The sequence below is a fragment of the Salvelinus namaycush genome, chromosome 24 (genome assembly GCF_016432855.1).
Source record: "Salvelinus namaycush isolate Seneca chromosome 24, SaNama_1.0, whole genome shotgun sequence".
NCBI lineage: Eukaryota > Metazoa > Chordata > Actinopteri > Salmoniformes > Salmonidae > Salvelinus > Salvelinus namaycush.
This window is the reverse complement of record NC_052330.1, coordinates 30,071,316-30,091,667: the sequence shown is the minus strand read 5'-3', so window position 1 is coordinate 30,091,667 and position 20,352 is coordinate 30,071,316. Positions and strand designations below refer to the sequence as shown.

Below are 20,352 nucleotides of genomic sequence, written 5' to 3'. Positions count from 1 at the left end.
AAAAAACAGATTTCCAATTCACACCTGTGAAATAGGACAAATATAAGCACCTACCAAATAATATTACCCACCCACCCACCCACCCACCCACCCACACACACACACACACACACACACACACACACACACACACACACACACACACACACACACACACACACACACACACACACACACAATCATAGTGAGTATTGCATTTGATCATACTGATAATGTTGCATACCGGCACTTTCTCTCCCTCTTGTGAAATGACAGCCAAAATCTTGTCATAATCTTTGGCGTGGAATTCCACTTCGTTGACATTGTCAAACACACCAAGGAGATGAGGCTGGAAAAGAGAGTTTCCCTTATCTGAGTCATTGTGCATCTCTTTTTATTTAGACAAATCTCTGCTGTTCTAAGAGCTGTTGTTACCTGAATTGTGTGTGGATCGCTAGCTTGTCCCAGGATTTCCAAAAGGGAGGGATCAGACACAAAGAAGAACCTGGGGAACTGGAGCCTCTTTTTCTCCAGGTACCTGTTGAGGCCAAGTAACGTTGTCAGTTGAAAGAGTAAGCTGCTAATGCTAAACAGTCTTTATCCGTACCCAGTGAGAGACTTCTGGCAAAGCTCCAGCTGCTCCTGGAGGTGAGGCAGCAGCTGACCCATGGTCTCGTCTCCCACGCAGCACTGCACCACGTTGGGGATCTCATGGGCACGCTGCATGATCTTGATCCACGACTTATCAATGTTCTGGAAGCGCTTGGCTTCCTAAAGCGAGAGAAAATGTCAGAATCAGAATGAGAAACAGAAAATTAGAGTATATTGGCATGCAACACATGATTGCTGGGAAAATTAATTAATGTTGAAGACATACAGTCGTGGCCAAAAGATTTGAGAATGACACAAATATTAATTTTCACAAAGTCTGCTGCCTCAGTTATGATGGGAATTTGCATATACTCCAGAAAGTTATGAAGAGTGATCAGATGAATTGCAATTAATTGCAAAGTCCCTCTTTGCCATGCAAATGAACTGAATCTCCAAAAAACATTTCCACTGCATTTCAGCCCTGCCACAAAAGGACCAGCTGACATCATGTCAGTGATTCTCTTGTTAACACAGGTGTGATTGTTGACGAGGAAAAGGCTGGAGATCACTCTGTCATGCTGATTGAGTTCGAATAACAGACTGGAAGCTTCAAAAGGAGGGTGGTGCTTGGAATCATTGTTCTTCCTCTGTCAACCATGGTTACCTGCAAGGAAACACGTGCCGTCATCATTGCTTTGCACAAAAAGGGCTTCACAGGCAAGGATATTGCTGCCAGTAAGATCGCACCTAAATCAACCATTTATCGGATCATCAAGAACTTCAAGGAGAGCGGTTCAATTGTTGTGAAGAAGGCTTCAGGGTGCCCAGGAAAGTCCAGCAAGCGCAAGAACCGTCTCCTAAAGTTGATTCAGCTGCGGGATGGGGGCACCACCAGTATAGAGATTGCTCAGGAATGGCAGTAGGCAGGTGTGAGTGCATCTGCACGCACAGTGAGGCGAATACTTTTGGAGGATGGCCTGGTGTCAAGTAGGGCAGCAAAGAAGCCACTTCTCTCCAGGAAAAACATCAGGGACAGACTAATATTCTGCAAAAGGTACAGGGATTGGACTGCTGAGGACTGGGGTAAAGTCATTTTCTCTGATGAATCCCCTTTCCGATTGTTTGGGGCATCCAGAAAAAAGCTTGTCCGGAGAAAACAAGGTGAGCGCTACCATCAGTCCTGTGTCATGCCAACAGTAAAGCATCCTGAGACCATTCATGTGTGGGGATTGCTTCTCAGCCAAGGGAGTGGGCTCACTCACAATTTTGCCTAAGAGAGCAACTTCTCCCAACCATCCAGGAACAGTTTGGTTACAATCAATGCCTTTTCCAGCATGATGGAGCACCTTGCCATAAGGCAAAAGTGATAACTAAGTGGCTCGGGGAACAAAACATAGATATTTTGGGTCCATGGCCAGGAAGCTCCCCAGACCTTAATACCATTGAGAACTTGTGGTCAATCCTCAAGAGGCGGGTGGACAACAACCACAAATTCCGACAAACTCCAAGCATTGATTATGCAAGAATGGGCTGCCATCAGTCAGGATGTGGCCCAGAAGTTAATTGACAGCATGCCAAGGTGGATTGCAGAGGTCTTGAAAAAGAAGGGTCAACACTGCAAATATTGACTCTTTGCATCAACTTCATGTAATTGTCAATAAAAGCCATTGACACTTATGAAATGCTTGTAATTATACTTCAGTATTCCATAGTAACATCTGACAAAAATATCTAAAGACATTGAAGCAGCAAACTTTGTGAAAATTTAAATTTGTGTCATTCTCAAAACTTTTGGCCACGACTGTACAGTACCAGTCAAAATTTGGACATACCTACTCATTCAAGGGTTGTTCTTTAATCTTACTATTTTCCACATTCTAGAATAATAGCAAAGACCTCAAAACTATGAAAAAACACATATGGAATCATGTAGTAACCAAAAAACTGTTAAACAAATCAAACTATATTTTATATTTGAGATTCTTCAAAGTAGCCACCCTTTGCCTTGATGACAGCTTTGCACACTCTTGGCATTCTCTCAACCAGCTTCATGAGGTAGTCACCTGGAATGCATTTCAATTAACAGGCGTGCCTTGTTAATGTGTTTGAGCCAATCAGTTGTGTTGTGACAAGGTAGGGGCGGTATACAGAAGACAGTCCTATTTAGTAAAAGACCAAGTCCATATTATAGCAAGAACAGCTCAAATAAGCAAAGAGAAAAGACATGAATGTCAGTCAATCCGGAAAATTTCAAGAACTTTTAAAGTTCCTTCAAGTGCAGTCGCAAAAACCATCAAGCGCTATGATGAAACTGGATCTCATGAGGACCGCCACAGGAAAGGAAGACCCAGAGTTACTTCTGCTGAAGAGGATAAGTTCATTAGAGTTAACTGCACCTGAGATAGCAGCCCAAATAAATGCTTCACAGAGTTCAAGTAACAGACACATCTCAACATCAACTGTTCAGAGGAGACTGCGTGAATCTGGCCTTCATGGTCGAATTGCTGCAAATAAACCACTACTAAAGGACACAAATAAGAAGAAGAGACTTGCTTGGGCCAAGAAACACGAGAAATGGACATTAGACCGGAGGAAATATGTGCTTTGGTCTGATGAGTCCAAATGTGCGATTTTTGGTTCCAACCGCTGTGTCTTTGTGAGACGCAGAGTAGGTGAACAGATGATCTCTGCATGTGTGGTTCCCACCGTGAAGCATGGAGGAGGAGGTGTGTTGGGGTGCTTTGCTGGTGACATGGTCAGTGATTTATTTAGAATTCAAGGCAAACTTAACCAGCATGGCTACCACAGCATTCTGCAGTGACTCGCCATCCCATCTGGTTTGCGCTTAGTGGGACTATAATTATTTTTTCAACAGGACAATGACCCAAAACACATTTCCAGGCTGTGTAAGGCCTATTTGACCAAGAAGGAAGGAGAGTGATGGTGCTGCATCAGATGAGATGGTTTGGGATGAGTTGGACCGCAGAGTGAAGGAAAAGCAGCCAACAAGTGCTCAGCATATGTGGGAACTCCTTAGAGACTGTTGGAAAAGCATTCCTCATGAAGCTGGTTGAGAGACTGCCAAGATTCTGCAAAGCTGTCATCAAGGCAAAGGGTGGCTACTTTGAAGAATCTAAAATCTAAAATATATTTTGATTTGCGTAACACTTTTTTGGTTACTACATGATTCCATATGTGTTATTTCATAGTTTTAATGTCTTCACTATTATTCTACAATGTAGAAAATAGTAAAAAATAAAGAAAAACCCTTTAAAGAGTAGGTGTGTCCAAGCTTTTGAATGTATGTTTGAATATTGTGCAATATTCCTTATGTTTTGTTAGACAAGAGCTGAGTTAATACAGTGTGGAGATCTTTTATATGATCAAGATGCATAAATCAAATGTTTTGCTAATATGCAGATGGGCAGTTGTGCAGTACCTGTGGCAGTTGTTTGGCAATGTCACCTCCCACGAACACAGCCTCCAAATACACCCACAGGTTCTGGACGATAAGCCACTGCTCAATAATGTCAGATGAAGTAGACAGCTTGAAGACCCAGTTCTGAATGTCTTTCTTGAATGGAGCATTGTATCTATGCAAAGATATAAGGGCAAGGTAAGATTCTGGCAGCATTACCATTCTACCAACAACAAAACCTGACTTTGATCAACTGAAGGTCATTATCTATAGCCAAGTCAGTTGTTCATACCTGTTGCTCAGCAATGATCCCAGCAGCATCAAACTGTCCTCCATGGTAGCGACTATCTCAGAGGTCTCTGTACCTTTCAGCATCAGCTCTCCTCGGCCCTTGAAGGTCATGAAACTCAGAGACTGACTGGACCATACATCCACCACCTGGGCCAGCTTGGCCTCGATGTCCTTCTCCTTGACCGCCGAGATGCAGATATCCTGAGGTGGCACAACAAGACATGACAGTTAACATGTCAAACAGTGGGGAAGACCACTACAGAAACACTACATCAAAGATTAAATCATGCTTTAAGCCTGTAAATAACAAATATAAGCAAACATGCATCATCATGGATTTTCCTGTAATAAATATTTAACTGAATTGTTTATTATAACACTAACCTCGATGTCCTCCTTGTATTTCAACAGGTTTGCCTCCATGATGTTCTGCAGGGCGAAAGTGTCTGACTCCACCTCAAACTTTTTGCCCGTCAGACCAGTGATGCGGTCCCAGTGCCTCTGCTTCATGGCCTTGTTGGCCATCATCTCCAGCAGGGGGCAGGACTCGCTGAAGTCGTCGATCCTCTTCTTCAGGTCCAAAAATGCCTGCCAGTCCTTCAGGCCTTTGGGCAGCTTCTTACACCTAGTGGACAAACGATCTATTACATCTCAACAATAGTAGACAAAAAAAAAAAAACAGAGGGAAACAGGAAGGTACTGTCCAATAAAACACACTCATTTTCATTTTGCACCCTAATGAATACAGAAAGGAAACAACAAGGTCATTCTGAATCAGCAGAAATATAACACGACAGCAAAAGTACAGTACCTATTCTGGAAGTCCAAAAGCTCTGCATTGATCGCCTCAATGTCCACCTCTGTCCACAGAATGTCGTAGTATCCACTAATTTTGGCCATCACTGTGTCATAGAGTCCATACAACTTCTGGAGTAAACTCAGCTCTTTTCTATGGTGAAAAAAGAAATAGGATCATCTTTATCGTGTCATCTATCTACACTGTTGATGAAACAAGGAGTGTTGAACATCATAGACATTCATTATTTCAGTGATATCATTGTTCTACAAGTTGCAACCAATGATGTATTGTATATAAACCTAGATTACCTATAAGTATGTCTGTATATGTGGTGTACTGTATATACACTCAGTGTCCAGTTTATTAGGTACACCACCCAGTTTACGAAAATGGTTAGCTCCAGACAGTGAGTCACGTGGCCGTGGTGTGCTAGATACAGCAGGCAGAGATCCATTGAGGCATTCAGTTACTGTTCGATTGAACATTGAGAGTGGTATGATCGTCTGTGCCAGGCACGCCAGTTCTAGTATCTCAGAAACATCCGGCCTCCTTGGTTTTTCACACACGACAGTGTCTAGGGTTTACAGAGAATGGTGCGACAAACTAAAAACATCCAATCAGCGGCAGTCCTGTGGGCGAAAACAGCTTGTTGATGAGAGTTCGAAGAAGAATGGCAAGAATTGTGTAAGCTAACAGGTGGGCGCAGTACAACAGTGGTGTGCAGAACGGGATCTCGGAATGCAAAACTCGGTCCTTGTCACGGATGGGCTATTGCAGCAGACGACCACACCGGATTCAACTCATATCAGCTAAAAACAAGAAGTGGCTCCAGTGGGCACGAGATCACCAACACTGGACAATTGAGGAGTGGAAAAACATTGCCGAGTCTAAAGAATCCTGGTTCCTGTTGCGTCATGCTGATGGCAGAGTCAAAATTTGGCGTAAGTAGCATGAGTCCATGGAGTCCATGGCCCCATCCTGTCTACGGTACTGGCTGGTAGCGGTGGTGTAACGGTGTGGGGAATGTTTTCCTCCTGTCACAAGTTAGTTACCTTGATACAAATTGAGGAACATTTCCATGCTCTGATGAATTCAAGCTGTTCTGGAGGCAAAGGGGGGTCTGACCCAGTACTAAATGGGTGTACCTAATAAACTAACCACTGAGTGTAAGTCTATGGTGAATAACATCCATTACAGTGTACCGTGTTTTTTGCAGAGCCTCATAATCTGTGACTGGTAAACCAAAGAGCTGCTCTCCTGACGAGTAGGTGATAAATTTCCTCCACAGGTCGTCAAATCTGGCCTGAAAATATGGAGGAAAAACACCATGACGCATGCAACACATCTGTGAAGATTACTTGCTGTAAAACCCTTTTGTGTGTGTCTATACGCGTCATGTGAAAGACGTGTGTGTGTGATGTAGTGATATGTGTGTAAGTGTTACCTGGCAGATTTGCAGCCTGGTGCTGGCCTCGTTGGGAATTATCCCAGGCACCATTGGGCCTTCCTGCAACAAACAATGACCCCAAGAATGACCTACAGTGCATTCGGAAATTATTCAGACCCCTTTACTTTTTCAGCATTTTGTTACGTTATAGCCTTATTCTAAAATGTATTAAATGAACATTTTCCTCATCAATCTACACGCAATATCCCATAATGGCAAAGCATAAACTGGTTTTTCAATTTATTTATTTTTTTATTAACAATGAAAAACAGAAATACCATATTTACATAAGTATTCAGACCCTTTGCTATGAGACTCGAAATTGAACTCAGATGCATCCTGTTTCCATTGATCATCCTTGAGATGTTTCTACAACTTGATTGGATGGTTGTCCTTCTGGGTGGTTATCCCATCTCCACAGAGGAACTCTGGAGCTCTGTCAGAGTGACCATCGGGTTCTTGGTCACCTCCCTGACCAAGGCCCTTCGCCCCCGATTTCTCAGTTTGGCCGGGCGGCCAGCACTTGGTGGTTCCAAACTTCTTCCATTTAAGAATGATGGAGGCCACTGTGTTCTTGGAGACCTTCAATGCTGCAGATATGTTTTGGTACCCTTCCCCAGATCTGTGCTTCAACACAATTCTGTCCTTCAACGTCATGGCTTGACATGCACTGTCAACTGTGGGACCTTATTTAGACAGGTGTGTGCCTCCAAATCATGTCCAAACAATTAAATTTACCATAGGTGGACATCAAGTTGTAGAAACATCTCAAGGATGATCAATGGAAACAGGATGCACCTGAGCTCAATTTCAAGTCTCATAGTAAAGGGTCTGAATACTTATGTAAATAAGGTATTTCCGTTTTTTATTTTTAATACATCTGCTAAAATAAAAAAATTAAAAAAATATTTCATTCCATTTTAGAATAAGGCTGTAACATAAGAAAATGTGGGAAAAGGGAAGGGGTCTGAATACTTTCCGAATGCACTGTATGGTAACTGAAGTAAATAAATACAATACAATGTGTGTATTTCTTCTTTACCAGTTCATACTGGTCTGTAAACATCACAACATCCTTTTGGAAAACGGTGACTGATTCCAACAGGTTCCGTTTGAACTTGGGCTGCACACGAACCAGCTCGTCTTGCACTGATCTCTGGGGAAGCAAAATTGTTATTTTGACGCCATAATACCGTAGGTAATTCGTCAAACATCTACAACTGAGTTGCAAACATGAGTTATTCCATAGGATAAATGTATAGTAGTTAACCATTACAACGGACCGCTTTGGACTGCAGTTTGATGAAGGAGTATCTGAGAGTATCCACCCCCTCCGCTTCCTCTTTGGTCACCTCCACTTCAAATCTATTCAGAATCCCATAGGCTTCCTAGCAGACATCACAGATAGTATGAGAAAAGTACTTAACAAATGTGCCTGTGAAATCTTCTACCATTGCAATCCACAAATCACAAGCCATAGTTTGACTTATACCTCAATGGGTCCCAGGGTCATGTCTATCTTGATCTCAGAGTCTCGTATTTTGGACAGGGCTTCCATGGCGAAACGCACATCCTCCAGGTCTGCGATAGGCCTGGAGAGCTTTTTCAGGTGTTCTCCAGTGAAAGTCATGATCTCCATCATTTTCTTTTTGTACTGCTCATTCAGGTACTTGCACAAGAGCTTCTTCCAGGCCTTTGCCTCGACTGTCAGAGACATCTTCAGCGGAGCTACGAGAAAGGGAAATGATCACAAAATAAATAGCTAGCTAATTATTTGTGGTTTACAAAGTATCAAAGACTTGTGAAGCATTTACAGTATGTAGGCCTTATAAAGGGCTTATGAAGGTTTCATTAAGCCTTCATAAGTTAAAGGCCTAGTTCGTAAACGCCATACCTGTTGACATTTCAATGCACCCCAAAATAATGGTAGGCTTGATTTCATCAATCTCCTGTTCGAATGCCACATAGTGCAGAATTTCAGACTTGATCTGAGTCAGGTAGGGGTTGTTGTCCATGAACTCCTATTCAGAGAATAGTTCAGACTCCATAGGTTAGAGAGAAGGAAAAAAAACACCAAAAAACAGTTGCACCGAATATGGGCGGCAGGTAGCCTAGCGATTATAGTGTTGGGCCAGTATCCGAAAGGTTACTTGTTCGAATTCCCAAATCTGTCTATGTGCCCTTGAGCAAGTCACTTAACCCTAATTACTCCAGGGTCTACGTTGATAATGGCTGACCCTGGCCGTGACCCCAATCTCTGAAGGTGTCTCAGAGGAAGTTGGGATATACAAAAAAAATAATAATACGTTTCCAGTTCACACATGCGTATAATACAAACTTGCACATGTGTGAAATAGGACAAATATCAGCACCCACCAAAATATTATATTACATGCCAACTTACTTAGTAGTAAACAAGCAAATAGTAACTAGAAAAAAAGTTTGTAACTTGCACTGACACACCTTGACCTTAATCTGTCTGTCCTCGGCCCAGACCACCTTGAAGGGATGGAACTGCTTGAGAACATCACTGGCCGGTTTCCTCAGAGAGTTGACTGCTGATGTGAGGAGGACCACCAGCTTACAAATGTCCTTGTGTTCAGCTACGCTCTGATAGAAGTTCTTCAGCTTCCCTGCTGAGAAAACAACTCAAGTTAAATACTCATTCATGTCATCAATACTCATTGTGTAATCAATGTCAACACAATTCAAAGAACTCTGCAAAATAGAGTATTTGATTTCCTGGGAAGTTGTATGATTCCTAATTCTAACAGTGAATTTTCCCAAGTGGAGAAATGTACAATATGTGTTTAGTGGTAAGATAAGATGGTGGCTGATTCTTACTGCCAGACTTGCGCTTGTCTTCATGGTGGTGCTCCTGTCCCCAACGGGCCACTCCCCGGCTCACCTCCAGCACCAGGTGGACCAGTCGGTTGATGGCCTGCTGGATGTCATCCAAACTGGGCACCATCACCTGGTGCAAAATGTAAAAATGTAATTATATAACATTGATTTGGGACCTTGTTATTTCAAATTGAATCTAAAATGAACTTACCACGTTGGGTATGGTCAGGTGGACTTCGGATTTGATAAAAGTCACCAGCTCCTCTGTGCTTGGTTGTGATTGGCTGAAACGTCCCTTTCTTGCTGACAAGCTGAACAGAGAAGTAAGACTCTTTAAAAATCTTTACACTCCAAATTAGAATATCAGGCCAACATTTTGCACTATACGGCTGCAATGCATCTCTTTCAGCTAAACCAAGGGATAATACTCTATATGACAACTCATGCATACTTACGTTGCAACGAAGATTCTTCTTTTCAAAGTGTCCAGAGATAACCTTGTTGCTTTGACCAAGGCGTCAAGTAGCTTTGTGCTGAACCAGGCGTACATCTCTTTGCACTCCTAGGATCAGGATTGTTGCTTAAAGCATTGAAGTGTCCTGTTCTCACAAATGTACAGTATATTTTGGTGGAGTCAGTGCAGGAAGATACTTACCTTCTCAAAGTCATCTTCTTTCTCAGATTCTTTGTCATCACTATGATCATCATCAATGGAGGTGTTAACTTCTTCTGAGAATGCCACATTCTTCCGCTCTGGAATACAAAATGAGTTACATTTAAATTTGATGAGGATGTTTATATATGAGTATGTTGATGGGATGAGATGTTAAAGAGTTTCTGGTTCTTTACAGGGTTTTTCATGAAATACCTTTAACAATTGGTACTTCCACAGGTTTCTTGACTTCTTTTGACTCGTAAATAGTATTGAATATCTCAATCAGCTCCTTCACTGCCTCTTCAACATGTCTGCTTTTGTGGTCCAAAATGTCTGCCCACTCCTTTGACTGGTTCTACAAAACAGAGTCATAGCAATTTCATGGTAAGAATAAGAAATCTGACAAGCAGGTAGTGCTTAGGGGGCGGTCATAGCAACTGATTAAAGCTGTAATTAACGATTAGGAATTATAAAACCTTGTCTTATTTATTCAATATTTATGTTATAATAACAGCAAAGTAACAACTGTTTTTAAAAACCTGCAATAATGTTGAAAGTCCAATAAACTAAAGTAAACTGTACACTGAGGTCTCCCCATTGCATTTACATAATTTGAGTGCCTTGCTCCAAGACCACATCGGCAGATTGTTCACCAAGTCGGCTAGGGGATTCGAACCAGTAACCTTTCGGTTACGGGCCCAATGCTCATAAATGCTAGGCTACCTGCCGCCCATTAGATGGGCATACCTCGTTGGTTCTGATGAGGACTTGCAGTGACGAGGGCCTGTCCTCTGGGAGATCGATCAGCACAGTCTCTGAGATGTCTTGAACGACGGCATCAATGTGCATCTCACAGATGTCTCGCACCTGAAGATAAACACAAAGCAGAGCGCACGACTCAGCAACAAGTATTAAATTTGAACTAAATGCTCCACAATGATTACAGCAGTATTTTCAGTGTACCTTCTTTAGGAGATGGTTAAGTTCAGACATGGCGGTGTCAACATTATGAAAGAAGTTGTCCAAGATGAGAGATGACCAGTTGAGTAACACCAAGCCATGGCGAAGCACAGACTCGACCTAAAGTGACCACAAACAACAGAAATGACTTTATGAGGTAATACTAGCTAGTCTCCAAACAGTGCCATTTCTCCTTCAAGGGATCATACTGTATTTTAGACCATTTTAACTTTCTTACATTTTTTATCTTGGATGCCATCAGGTTGTAGAAAACTGCAGGTATTTTCTCACAGGTGGCCTCGTAGTTGCACAGTAAAGTCTGCAATAATAAATCTGGGCAATATGGTTAATCAATTAATTTAATGTCTGTGACTCTGCATTGTCTAGGATATTACCTCCAGTCGAAGTTTGTTGGCTTTCATCGACCACTCTGTCTTGACCAGACGCAGAGCCTGATCAGGAACCTCCAGACCCATCTTCAGCATGCACTTTGTCTCTCGCACTATCTCCGTGATTTTGGGATCGAAGTTGACAAGTAGTTTTCCTGTGTCCATGTGGCGGACTAATAAGGTTGCTTGTAAAGCTGTTATCAAAGAAGGGGAAAGACATGCATATTTTGTGAAATATGAGAAAAATAAATGAATTCAGATCAGATCAGATAAATGGATAGGCTACTGACCGTATTGGAGCTGTGAGACCTCCCTCATCCAGGCTCTGTGATAGAGAAGCTCAAACTCCACAAACACAGCTGCAGTCCGGTTGTACATTCTCACCACGTCCTTTCCCTCTGGACTCGACAGGATCTCTGAGTTTTTCTATAGAAAGTGTTCACAGTTAGTGTTGTTTCTCAGTAGATTAAATTCTTAGTAGATTTCTGAAACTGTAAGAGAAATCTTACAGGTCATGTTGTGAAGTTTGAACCTACCTCGATGTAGTGTATGGGTTCCTGTATGCTCCTGTAGAGCTGTCTGATCCAGAGGACTTTGCCTGCTATAGGGGGCATGTTCCTTGCCAATGGAGGGTCCTCTCTGTGAATCTGGTAGAGCTGCATGGATAAAGAAAAACTGTGCTCAAGTCTGATCCATAATGCGTCTGTGCCTATAGACTATCTGACCATTTTTAGGACTAAGGATTACATTTATAAACATACCTTCTTGACAGACTCCAGCTCTGAGACGTAGTGCTGAAGAATAAGCCCAACTGTGCTTGAGACTTCTGTCTTTAGACAGGGCATGTTCAGCTTCTGAAATCTACAGACAATAACAAATATATGTCAAAGTAACATTTCCATAGTTGGTTCTGAAAATGTTAAATATACCAGCATGCTAATTCCATTTGTGAGGTAGACTACTCTTACATGGCTCTACCCAAAGAATATAAGAGTGGTGCTGGTATATACTTTATTTGCTATCATGTAAGGCTCTAGATTGCAGGGAATGGCGGTTACAGGTGTTAAAAAAACTCAAAAATATCTGAGTCGAAAGTAGGGCACTGACTGCCCCCTAAAATCCTGGGGAGAACCCGGTCTTATTTTTAGTAAAATTGTTTGAGTGATATTTTCTACCTTTTCAGAAAAAACAAGGCATGCTGAGACGAGAGGATTTTGGAGAAACAGGAATTCATGAACATCTGGAGCTGGTTCTAAAGAAGATAAAGGACGACAACATCATAGAATTAGGAATTAGAACTCTGACAACATGTTGAGCTGTGAGCTTTTCTTTGCCTACAAACAAAACAAAGCAGTTTAGACTCATCTACTCAAACCAAGTTGAATAAAACATGCCTCGAGGTTGCTTATCTGAACCATGAACTCTGCAAAGTCCACCTCAAACTCTGCTTTTCTGGGGGCCAGGATGTCATACTGCTTCTTCTTCATGGTCAAGTAGATGTTCTGGAACTTGGAAGCCAGAGTGTCTATACCCTCAATGGTGGACTGTCCCAGGACAGAGAAGGTCTTTACTGCTGTGATCATCCGAGTGATCTGAAAACAAGAAAGAAATGAATCTCAAATGTATAGCAGCAGGCCTTCTGTTTTTTTATGGAAAAGGTTGGCTGCATTAATGAGGTACACACCTTCTCCAGTCTCTTGCAGAAACCCTCAAACTTGCCAAAGATGTACATCTCTGACACCTCAAAGGGTTTCTCCCCAGGCCTCTCCAGGGTTTGTTTCTTTGTCTTGTGGAAGCAGGACTGATACTCCCGGAACAAGTAGATACAGTCCTATGAACCCCCAAAAATGGTCAAAACTCAAACCTAGTGTAAATCAGGGGTAGAATTGACCATATTTTTGATGCCATCATCAATCACCTGTATCTTTTTGATGATGTCTTGTGTATCCTGTTCCCAAATTCCGGAGGTGCCGTTGTCAGTAATGTATGCTCTACATGCTGTAACCATCTGATTTGTGACCTGAGTGACAAATATTACAACAACCAAGCTTTAAATACATGTGCTCCAATTCAATTCCATGTCAGTTCCCATAGTTGATAAAGCCAAGTGGGTAATTTGTTTAAGAATTAATAATTCCATTAACTTTTTTATTATCTCTGATGGAATACAGAGAAAGTACTTACTTTGATAAAGAGTGAAGTCATTCGTTCAGATGTATTGTAATATTGTGAGACACTGTGGATCATTCGAATGGCATTGATAAGGTTCTGAATGCTCTTGGCCATGGTGACCTGAAATCAAACATGTTCACTTGTGAAATCAATTAGAATAAAACCTTTCAAATCAGAATAATGAAGACTAATTAATCATCTTATTTACCGGGTCACAGTTGTAGAGAGGTTGGCAGACTTTTTCGAGGGTGTACAGGAATTTCACATTATCCTTTGCCTCGTTGGCACAGTCGGTTATTCTGGCATCCAGCTCTCTCCACAACTAAAGTAAATAATAAGTACCAACAACAGGAACATGTCAACATTTTGTTGGAGCATGTAATGGTAAACATTTCATTTTCATTGCCACTTCAGGAAGACAGCCAAGTGATGATAGTACCTTTAGAGTCTTGGAGCGGTTGATATTGAGTACATTGACCACGGCCTTGCACTCGGGGCCCTTGATGTGCTCAATGATAGAGTTGAACTTGGCCGACATTCTCTTCCAGTGCTCTAACTCAGTCAAAGGTCCTGAGGCATCAGCTTCTTTCCTCATTTGATCACTCTCTGTAAGGACCTGGGGGTCATAGAAATAAAGTTGAAGAACAGAAGACTTGAAGTACTATGGATCGGTAAGTACATTTTTTCACATTTGTGCTGTGTTACAGTATGTGTAGGTTCATAGTACATAGACAGTCATACTATGTCGTACCTGCTCAATCTGTTTGTACCACATCATCAACGCTTCCTCGAGTTGATGCACCATGTCAACATCTGCTGCTGCTGCTTTTACGTCTTCAAAGGATACCAGCCTGGAGAATTCAATGTTTGAGGCCGTCTTCAGTTGAACAGTGCCTTCAATGCATGCTTGCATTCCTGCAGTACATCATACAAATCAAAGTGTTGCCTACGTTTAACAAACTGACTCAACTTGTCAGCTCAAAATCATGCAGAAAATAATAATTGAATGATGCTGTAGGCCTACTACACTACCGTTCAAAAGTTTGGGGTCACTTAGAAATGTCCTTGTTTTTGAAAGGAAAGCTAACTTTTTGTCTATTAAAATAACATCAAATTGATCAGAAACACAGTGTAGACATTGTTAATGTTGTAAATAACTATTGAAGCTGGAAATGGCAGATGTTTAGCTACATAGGCGTACCGAGGCCCATTATCAGCAACCATCACTCCTGTGTTCCAATGGCATGTTGTTTTAGCTAATCCAAGTTTATGATTTTAAAAGGCTAACTGACCATTAGAAAACCCTTTTGCAATAATGTTAGCACAGCTGAAAACTGTTGTTCTGATTAAAGAAGCAATAAAACTGGCCTTCTTTAGACTAGTTGAGTATCTGGAGCATCAGCATTTGTGGGTTCGATTACAGGCTCAAAATGGCCAGAAACAAAGTACTTTCTTCTGAAACTCATCAGTCTATTGTTGTTCTCAGAAATTAAGGCTATTCCATGTGAGAAATTGCCGAGAAACTGAAGATCTCGTATAACGCTGTGTACTACTCCCTTCACAGAATAGAGCAAACTGGCTCTAACCAGAATAGAAAGGAGTGGGAGACCCCGGTGCACAACTGAGTAAGAGGACAAGTACATTAGAGTGTCTAGTTTCAGAAACAGACGCCTCACAAGTCCTCAACTGGCAGCTTCATTAAATAGTACCCGCAAAACACCAGTCTCAACGTCAACAGTGAAGAGGCGACTCTGGGATGCTGGCCTTCTAGGCAGAGTTCCTCTGTCCGATGTCTGTTCTTTTGCCCATCTTAATCTTTTCTACTTACTATTTAATGAAGCTGCCAGTTGAGGACTTCTATTCTGGTTAGTGCCAGTTTGTGCTGTTCTGTGAAGGGAGTTGTACACAGTGTTGTACGAGATCTTCAGTTTCTTGGCAATTTCTTGGTTGCTGATAATGGGCCTCTGTACGACTATGTAGATATTACATAAAAAAATCTGCCGTTTCCAGCTACAATAGTCATTTACAACATTAACAATGTCTACACTGTATTTCTGATCAATTTGTTGTTATTTTAATGGACAAAAAAATGTGCTTTTCTTTCAAAGACAAGGACATTTCTAAGTGACCCCAAACTTTTGAACAGTAGTGTGTGTGCACAATTTTGTTTTATTATTGTAACTCTCTCACCATCTAGGAAATGAATATAACGGGTGATTGTGTCTTTGAAGTTTTGTTTATCCTTCTCTCCATGTTTCGACTGATTCAAGGCACCCCAGTTTTCTGTTGCACAGACAGCTGGCATCATAATCTTTGACAACAGATTCCTGGTGCCTTTTAATAGACCCTCAGCGGCATCCAGCATAGAAAAATAAATCTCCTACAAAAAGAAAGGGAATGGAAATTGACCAAACATTAACAGTCAGAAAACTCATGATTAGAGCATTCTTATGTATTCAATATGGACCTATTATGAGGCTATCATAGATTATATGTACAAAATACAAAATCTTAGTCCTTCAGTTCAGAAGTCTCTACCTTCTGTAGATTTTCCATAGAATATCTCACCTCATGTATGTTTTTTATATTGACAGGAACGTCAATTTTAGTTCGTACAAAGAATGGGCACAATCCTGTCAGACATGTCTCAGACAAATTGGCTAAAAATAGTCTCATTATTATGGCTCCTTTTGCAGTTCCAGGAAAGGTGCGTCCACACTCTAAAAGAAAATAAAATTGAATTGAACTTGCGCCATTTAAAAGGTCTGGGTCAGAGTGAAAGGTGACATAAACAGACAATAAAATGTTCCATATCTATTTCACAAAAATCTATGAATAACAATAATGTCTTGGTGCCACTGTGGCTCTATAGTACGCATTTTATGTAATGAAGAAATACAGAGGTAATCATCCTTCATTCACCTATTCCTGGGACTTCTGTCTCTTGGTAGACAAATGCGATGGTTTTACTTCCTCCTTTGGCAAAAAAATCATCAAATGGTGCCAACTGTGGGGGGGAAGCAGAGTGTCTACAAGATATCTCAGATCTTTGTTGTTCATCAAGCAGGTAAAGGTTAAAGAATTTGACCAGACAACAACAATTCATAGGGAACCTCAACAGCTTGTTGGGATTCATATCAATTACAGTTCTACTCACAGAAGGAGCATCTAAAACAAACTCTTCTACTGCTTGTAGTTCGAGGGAGAGCCTGTCAGCCAAGATCTCAAAGATGTATTTGTGCCCAGGGGTAAGTAGCTTCTTTCGAGCTTCTCTTGATTCCTTGTACCTGGCCTGAAAGAACAAAGCCTCAACGTTACTCTAAATGGGGTGGTGTACTGTGCACATCAGGCAAACAGAGTGTAAGGTGGGACTGTAGCAGCCCACAGTAAAACAATGTATTATACTATGAAGTGATAGCAGCTACAATTGTGACTTTGTGAGCGCATAGGCCTGGGCAGCTGAACCGTCATTGAACAAGTTCTCATCACTTCTTGTTCTCAACTCTAATTCCTCCATGACTATTCATCCAACAGACCTGCTTCTCCTTCATGGTCTCCTGCACAGCCTGGACACAACTACCAGATCGATGGAACTTGCTGCCCCGCCGGCCTCCAGCACCTCGATCTGTGGGCACGTTGTCAGCCATGGGGCTAGGGTCACCTGTGCTATCTGGGTGACTGGTTCCACTCATCTTTTCATCTGCAAGAATGTGATTCAGGAGTCAGGAAAACATAGTAAATCAACAAAATCAGGATTTTGGCTAGAGGATAGGTCTGTTGCTTTATTTGAATGGATGATAAATGTCAGAAAATAAGAAATTCCAGATTAATCAGGAGAAATCCCATCCCTGCACTTGAGGACTACCTTTAGATTGTTGGTAATAATAACGTTAATTTAACTAGCTTTATTGAACGATAGGGGTCACTGGTAATGTTAGTGTCTATGATTTACATATACACTAGATCACAAATAGGGGGCGCTGTGTTGTAGCCACCATGCCTCCATCTTGGCACTCCCCACAAATGTAAAAAATATTTTTGGACGCTATAGAAATTAATTGATTGTCTACATTTATTTTTGTCACATTTATTCTATTACAGAAACCTTCATGCATACTTTTAAATTACACTGCATTCGGAAAGTATTCAGACCCCTTGACTTTTTCCACATGTTGTTACATTTTAGTCAGTTACGTTACAGCCTTGTTCTAAAATTGATTAAATCCTTTTTTTCCACAATAACGCACAATACCCCATAACGACAAAGCAAAAACAGATTTTTTTTAAATGTTTGCAAATTTATACAAAATAAACTGAAATATCACATTTACATAAGTATTCTGGGTTGGCGCCCCCCCTTGGTTTGTGCTGTGGTGGAGATCTTTGTGGGCTATACTCGGCCTTGTCTCAGGATGGTAAGTTGGTGGTTGAAGTTATCCCTCTAGTGGTGTGGGGGCTGTGCTTTGGCAAAGTGGGTGGGGTTATATCCTTCCTGTTTGGCCCTGTCCGGGGGTATCATCGGATGGGGCCACAGTGTCTCCTGACCCCTCCTGTCTCAGCCTCCAGTATTTATGCTGCAGTAGTTTATGTGTCGGGGGGCTAGGGTCAGTTGGTTATATCTGGAGTACTTCTCCTGTCTTATCCAGTGTCCTGTGTGAATTTAAGTATGCTCTCTCTAATTCTCTCCTTCTCTCTTTCTTTCTCTCTCTCGGAGGACCTGAGCCCTAGGACCATGCGTCAGGACTACCGGGCATGATGACTCCTTGCTGTCCCCAGTCCACCTGGCCTTGCTGCTGTTCCAGTTTCAACTGTTCTGCCTGCGGCTATGGAACCCTGACCTGTCCACCGGACGTGCTACCTGTCCCAGACCTGCTGTTTTCAACTCTCTAGAGACCGCAGGAGCGGTAGAGATACTCTTAATGATCGGCTATGAAAAGCCAACTGACATTTACTCCTGATTATTATTTGACCATGCTGGTCATTTATGAACATTTGAACATCTTGGCCATGTTCTGTTATAATCTCCACCCGGCACAGCCAGAAGAGGACTGGCCACCCCTCATAGCCTGGTTCCTCTCTAGGTTTCTTCCTAGGTTTTGGCCTTTCTAGGGAGTTTTTCCTAGCCGCCGTGCTTCTACACCTGCATTGCTTGCTGTTTGGGGTTTTAGGCTGGGTTTCTGTACAGCACTTCAAGATATTAGCTGATGTACGAAGGGCTATATAAAATAAACTTGATTTGATTTGATATTCAGACCCTTTACTCAGTAGTTTGTTGAAACACCTTTGGCAGCCTCGAGTCTTCTTGGGTATGAAACTATAAGCTTGGTACACCTGTATTTGGGGAGTTTCTCCCATTCTTCTTTGCAGATCCTCTCAAGCTCTGTCAGGTTGAATGGGGAGCGTCGCTGCACAGCTATTTTCAGGTCTCTCCAGAGATGTTAGATCGGGTTTAAGTCCAGACTCTGGCTGGGCTACTCAAGGACATTCAGAGACTTGTCCACGAAGCCACTCCTGCGTTGTCTTGGCTGTATGCTTAGGGTTGTTGTCCTGTTGGAAGGTGAACCTTTGCCACAGTCTGAGGGCCTGAGCGCTCTGGATCAGGTTTTCATCAAGGATCTCTCTGTACTTTGCTCCGTTCATCTTTCCCTCAATCCTGACTAGTCTTCCATGCCTGCCGCTGAAAAACATCCCCACAGCATGATGCTGTCACCACCATGCTTCACTGTAGGGATGGTGCCAGGTTTCCTCCAGACGTGAGGCTTGGCATTTAGGCCAAAGAGTTCAATCTTGGTTTTATCAGACCAGAGAATCTTGTTTCTCATGGTCTGAGAGTCTTTAGGGGCCTTTTGGCAAACTCCAAGCGGGCTGTCATGTGCCTTTTACTGAGGAGTGGCTTCCGTCTGGCCACTCTACCATAAAGGTCTGATTGTTGGAGTGCCGCACAGATGTTTGTCCTTCTGGAAGGTTCTCCCATCTCCACAGAGGAACTCTGGGGCTCTGTCAGAGTGACCATCGGATTCTTAGTCACCTCCCTGACCGAGGCCCTTCTCCCCTGAATGTTCAGTTTGGTTGGGCGGTCCAAACTTCTTCCATTTAAGAATGATGGAGGCAACTGTGTTCTTGGGGACCTTCAATGCTGCAGACATTTTTTGGTACGCTTCCCCAGATCTGTGCTTCGACACAATCCTGTCTCTGAGCTCTACAGAAAATCCCTTCGACCTCATGTCTTGGTTTTTGCTCTGACATGCACTGTCAACTGTGGGGCCTTATATAGACAGGTGTGTGCCTTTCCAAATCATGTCCAGTCAATTGAATTTACCACAGGTGGACTCCAATCAAGCTGTAGAAACATCTCAAGGATGATCAATGGAAACAGGATGCACCTGAGCTCAATTTTGAGTCTCATAGCAAAGGGTCTGAATACTTACGTAAATAAGGTATTTCTGTTTTTATGTTTAATACATTTGCAAAAAAAAAAAAAAAAATTGTTTTTGCTTCATCATTATGAGGTATTGTGTGTAGATTTATGAGGACTTTTTTGTATTTAATCCATTTTAGAATAAGGCTGTAACGTAACAAAATGTGGAAAAAGCCAAAGGGTCTGAATACTTTCCGAATGCACTGTATATTATGTGAGCAAAACATACAAATAAAAAAATAAAAATAAACATTTTCCTTTAAATTACTAATGTTAAGCTACTGTCTTATGTAAAAACATGTAATTTTGTCCTTTAATTGAAATACTGAATAATTCCTTTAATTCATATGGCGTACTTCTAATGGGGAGTGTCAATATTGCCAACAGGG

The 20,352-nt window shown here is 41.9% G+C and overlaps 1 protein-coding gene across 1 annotated transcript in view; it reads right to left on the bottom strand.

The window, feature by feature from the left end:
• The window catches only part of LOC120019386 (dynein heavy chain 8, axonemal-like), a 52,068-nt gene extending 34,831 nt beyond the window's left edge, over positions 1–17,237 (bottom strand). Inside the window, 39 exon segments of the mRNA XM_038962674.1 lie at positions 224–328; positions 415–517; positions 587–750; positions 4,010–4,163; positions 4,281–4,480; positions 4,664–4,904; positions 5,091–5,228; positions 6,281–6,381; positions 6,523–6,585; positions 7,568–7,681; positions 7,809–7,913; positions 8,018–8,253; positions 8,420–8,546; positions 8,989–9,292; positions 9,378–9,499; positions 9,581–9,680; positions 9,825–9,931; positions 10,025–10,122; positions 10,238–10,379; positions 10,772–10,891; positions 10,988–11,104; positions 11,223–11,303; positions 11,380–11,567; positions 11,664–11,799; positions 11,910–12,029; positions 12,135–12,234; positions 12,549–12,625; positions 12,768–12,965; positions 13,058–13,204; positions 13,292–13,393; positions 13,558–13,665; positions 13,754–13,867; positions 13,985–14,161; positions 14,297–14,460; positions 15,736–15,925; positions 16,114–16,265; positions 16,468–16,552; positions 16,703–16,837; positions 17,082–17,237. Coding sequence (XP_038818602.1) covers positions 224–328; positions 415–517; positions 587–750; positions 4,010–4,163; positions 4,281–4,480; positions 4,664–4,904; positions 5,091–5,228; positions 6,281–6,381; positions 6,523–6,585; positions 7,568–7,681; positions 7,809–7,913; positions 8,018–8,253; positions 8,420–8,546; positions 8,989–9,292; positions 9,378–9,499; positions 9,581–9,680; positions 9,825–9,931; positions 10,025–10,122; positions 10,238–10,379; positions 10,772–10,891; positions 10,988–11,104; positions 11,223–11,303; positions 11,380–11,567; positions 11,664–11,799; positions 11,910–12,029; positions 12,135–12,234; positions 12,549–12,625; positions 12,768–12,965; positions 13,058–13,204; positions 13,292–13,393; positions 13,558–13,665; positions 13,754–13,867; positions 13,985–14,161; positions 14,297–14,460; positions 15,736–15,925; positions 16,114–16,265; positions 16,468–16,552; positions 16,703–16,837; positions 17,082–17,237 — 5,391 coding nt within the window.
• Between the last annotated feature and the right edge of the window lie 3,115 nt (positions 17,238–20,352).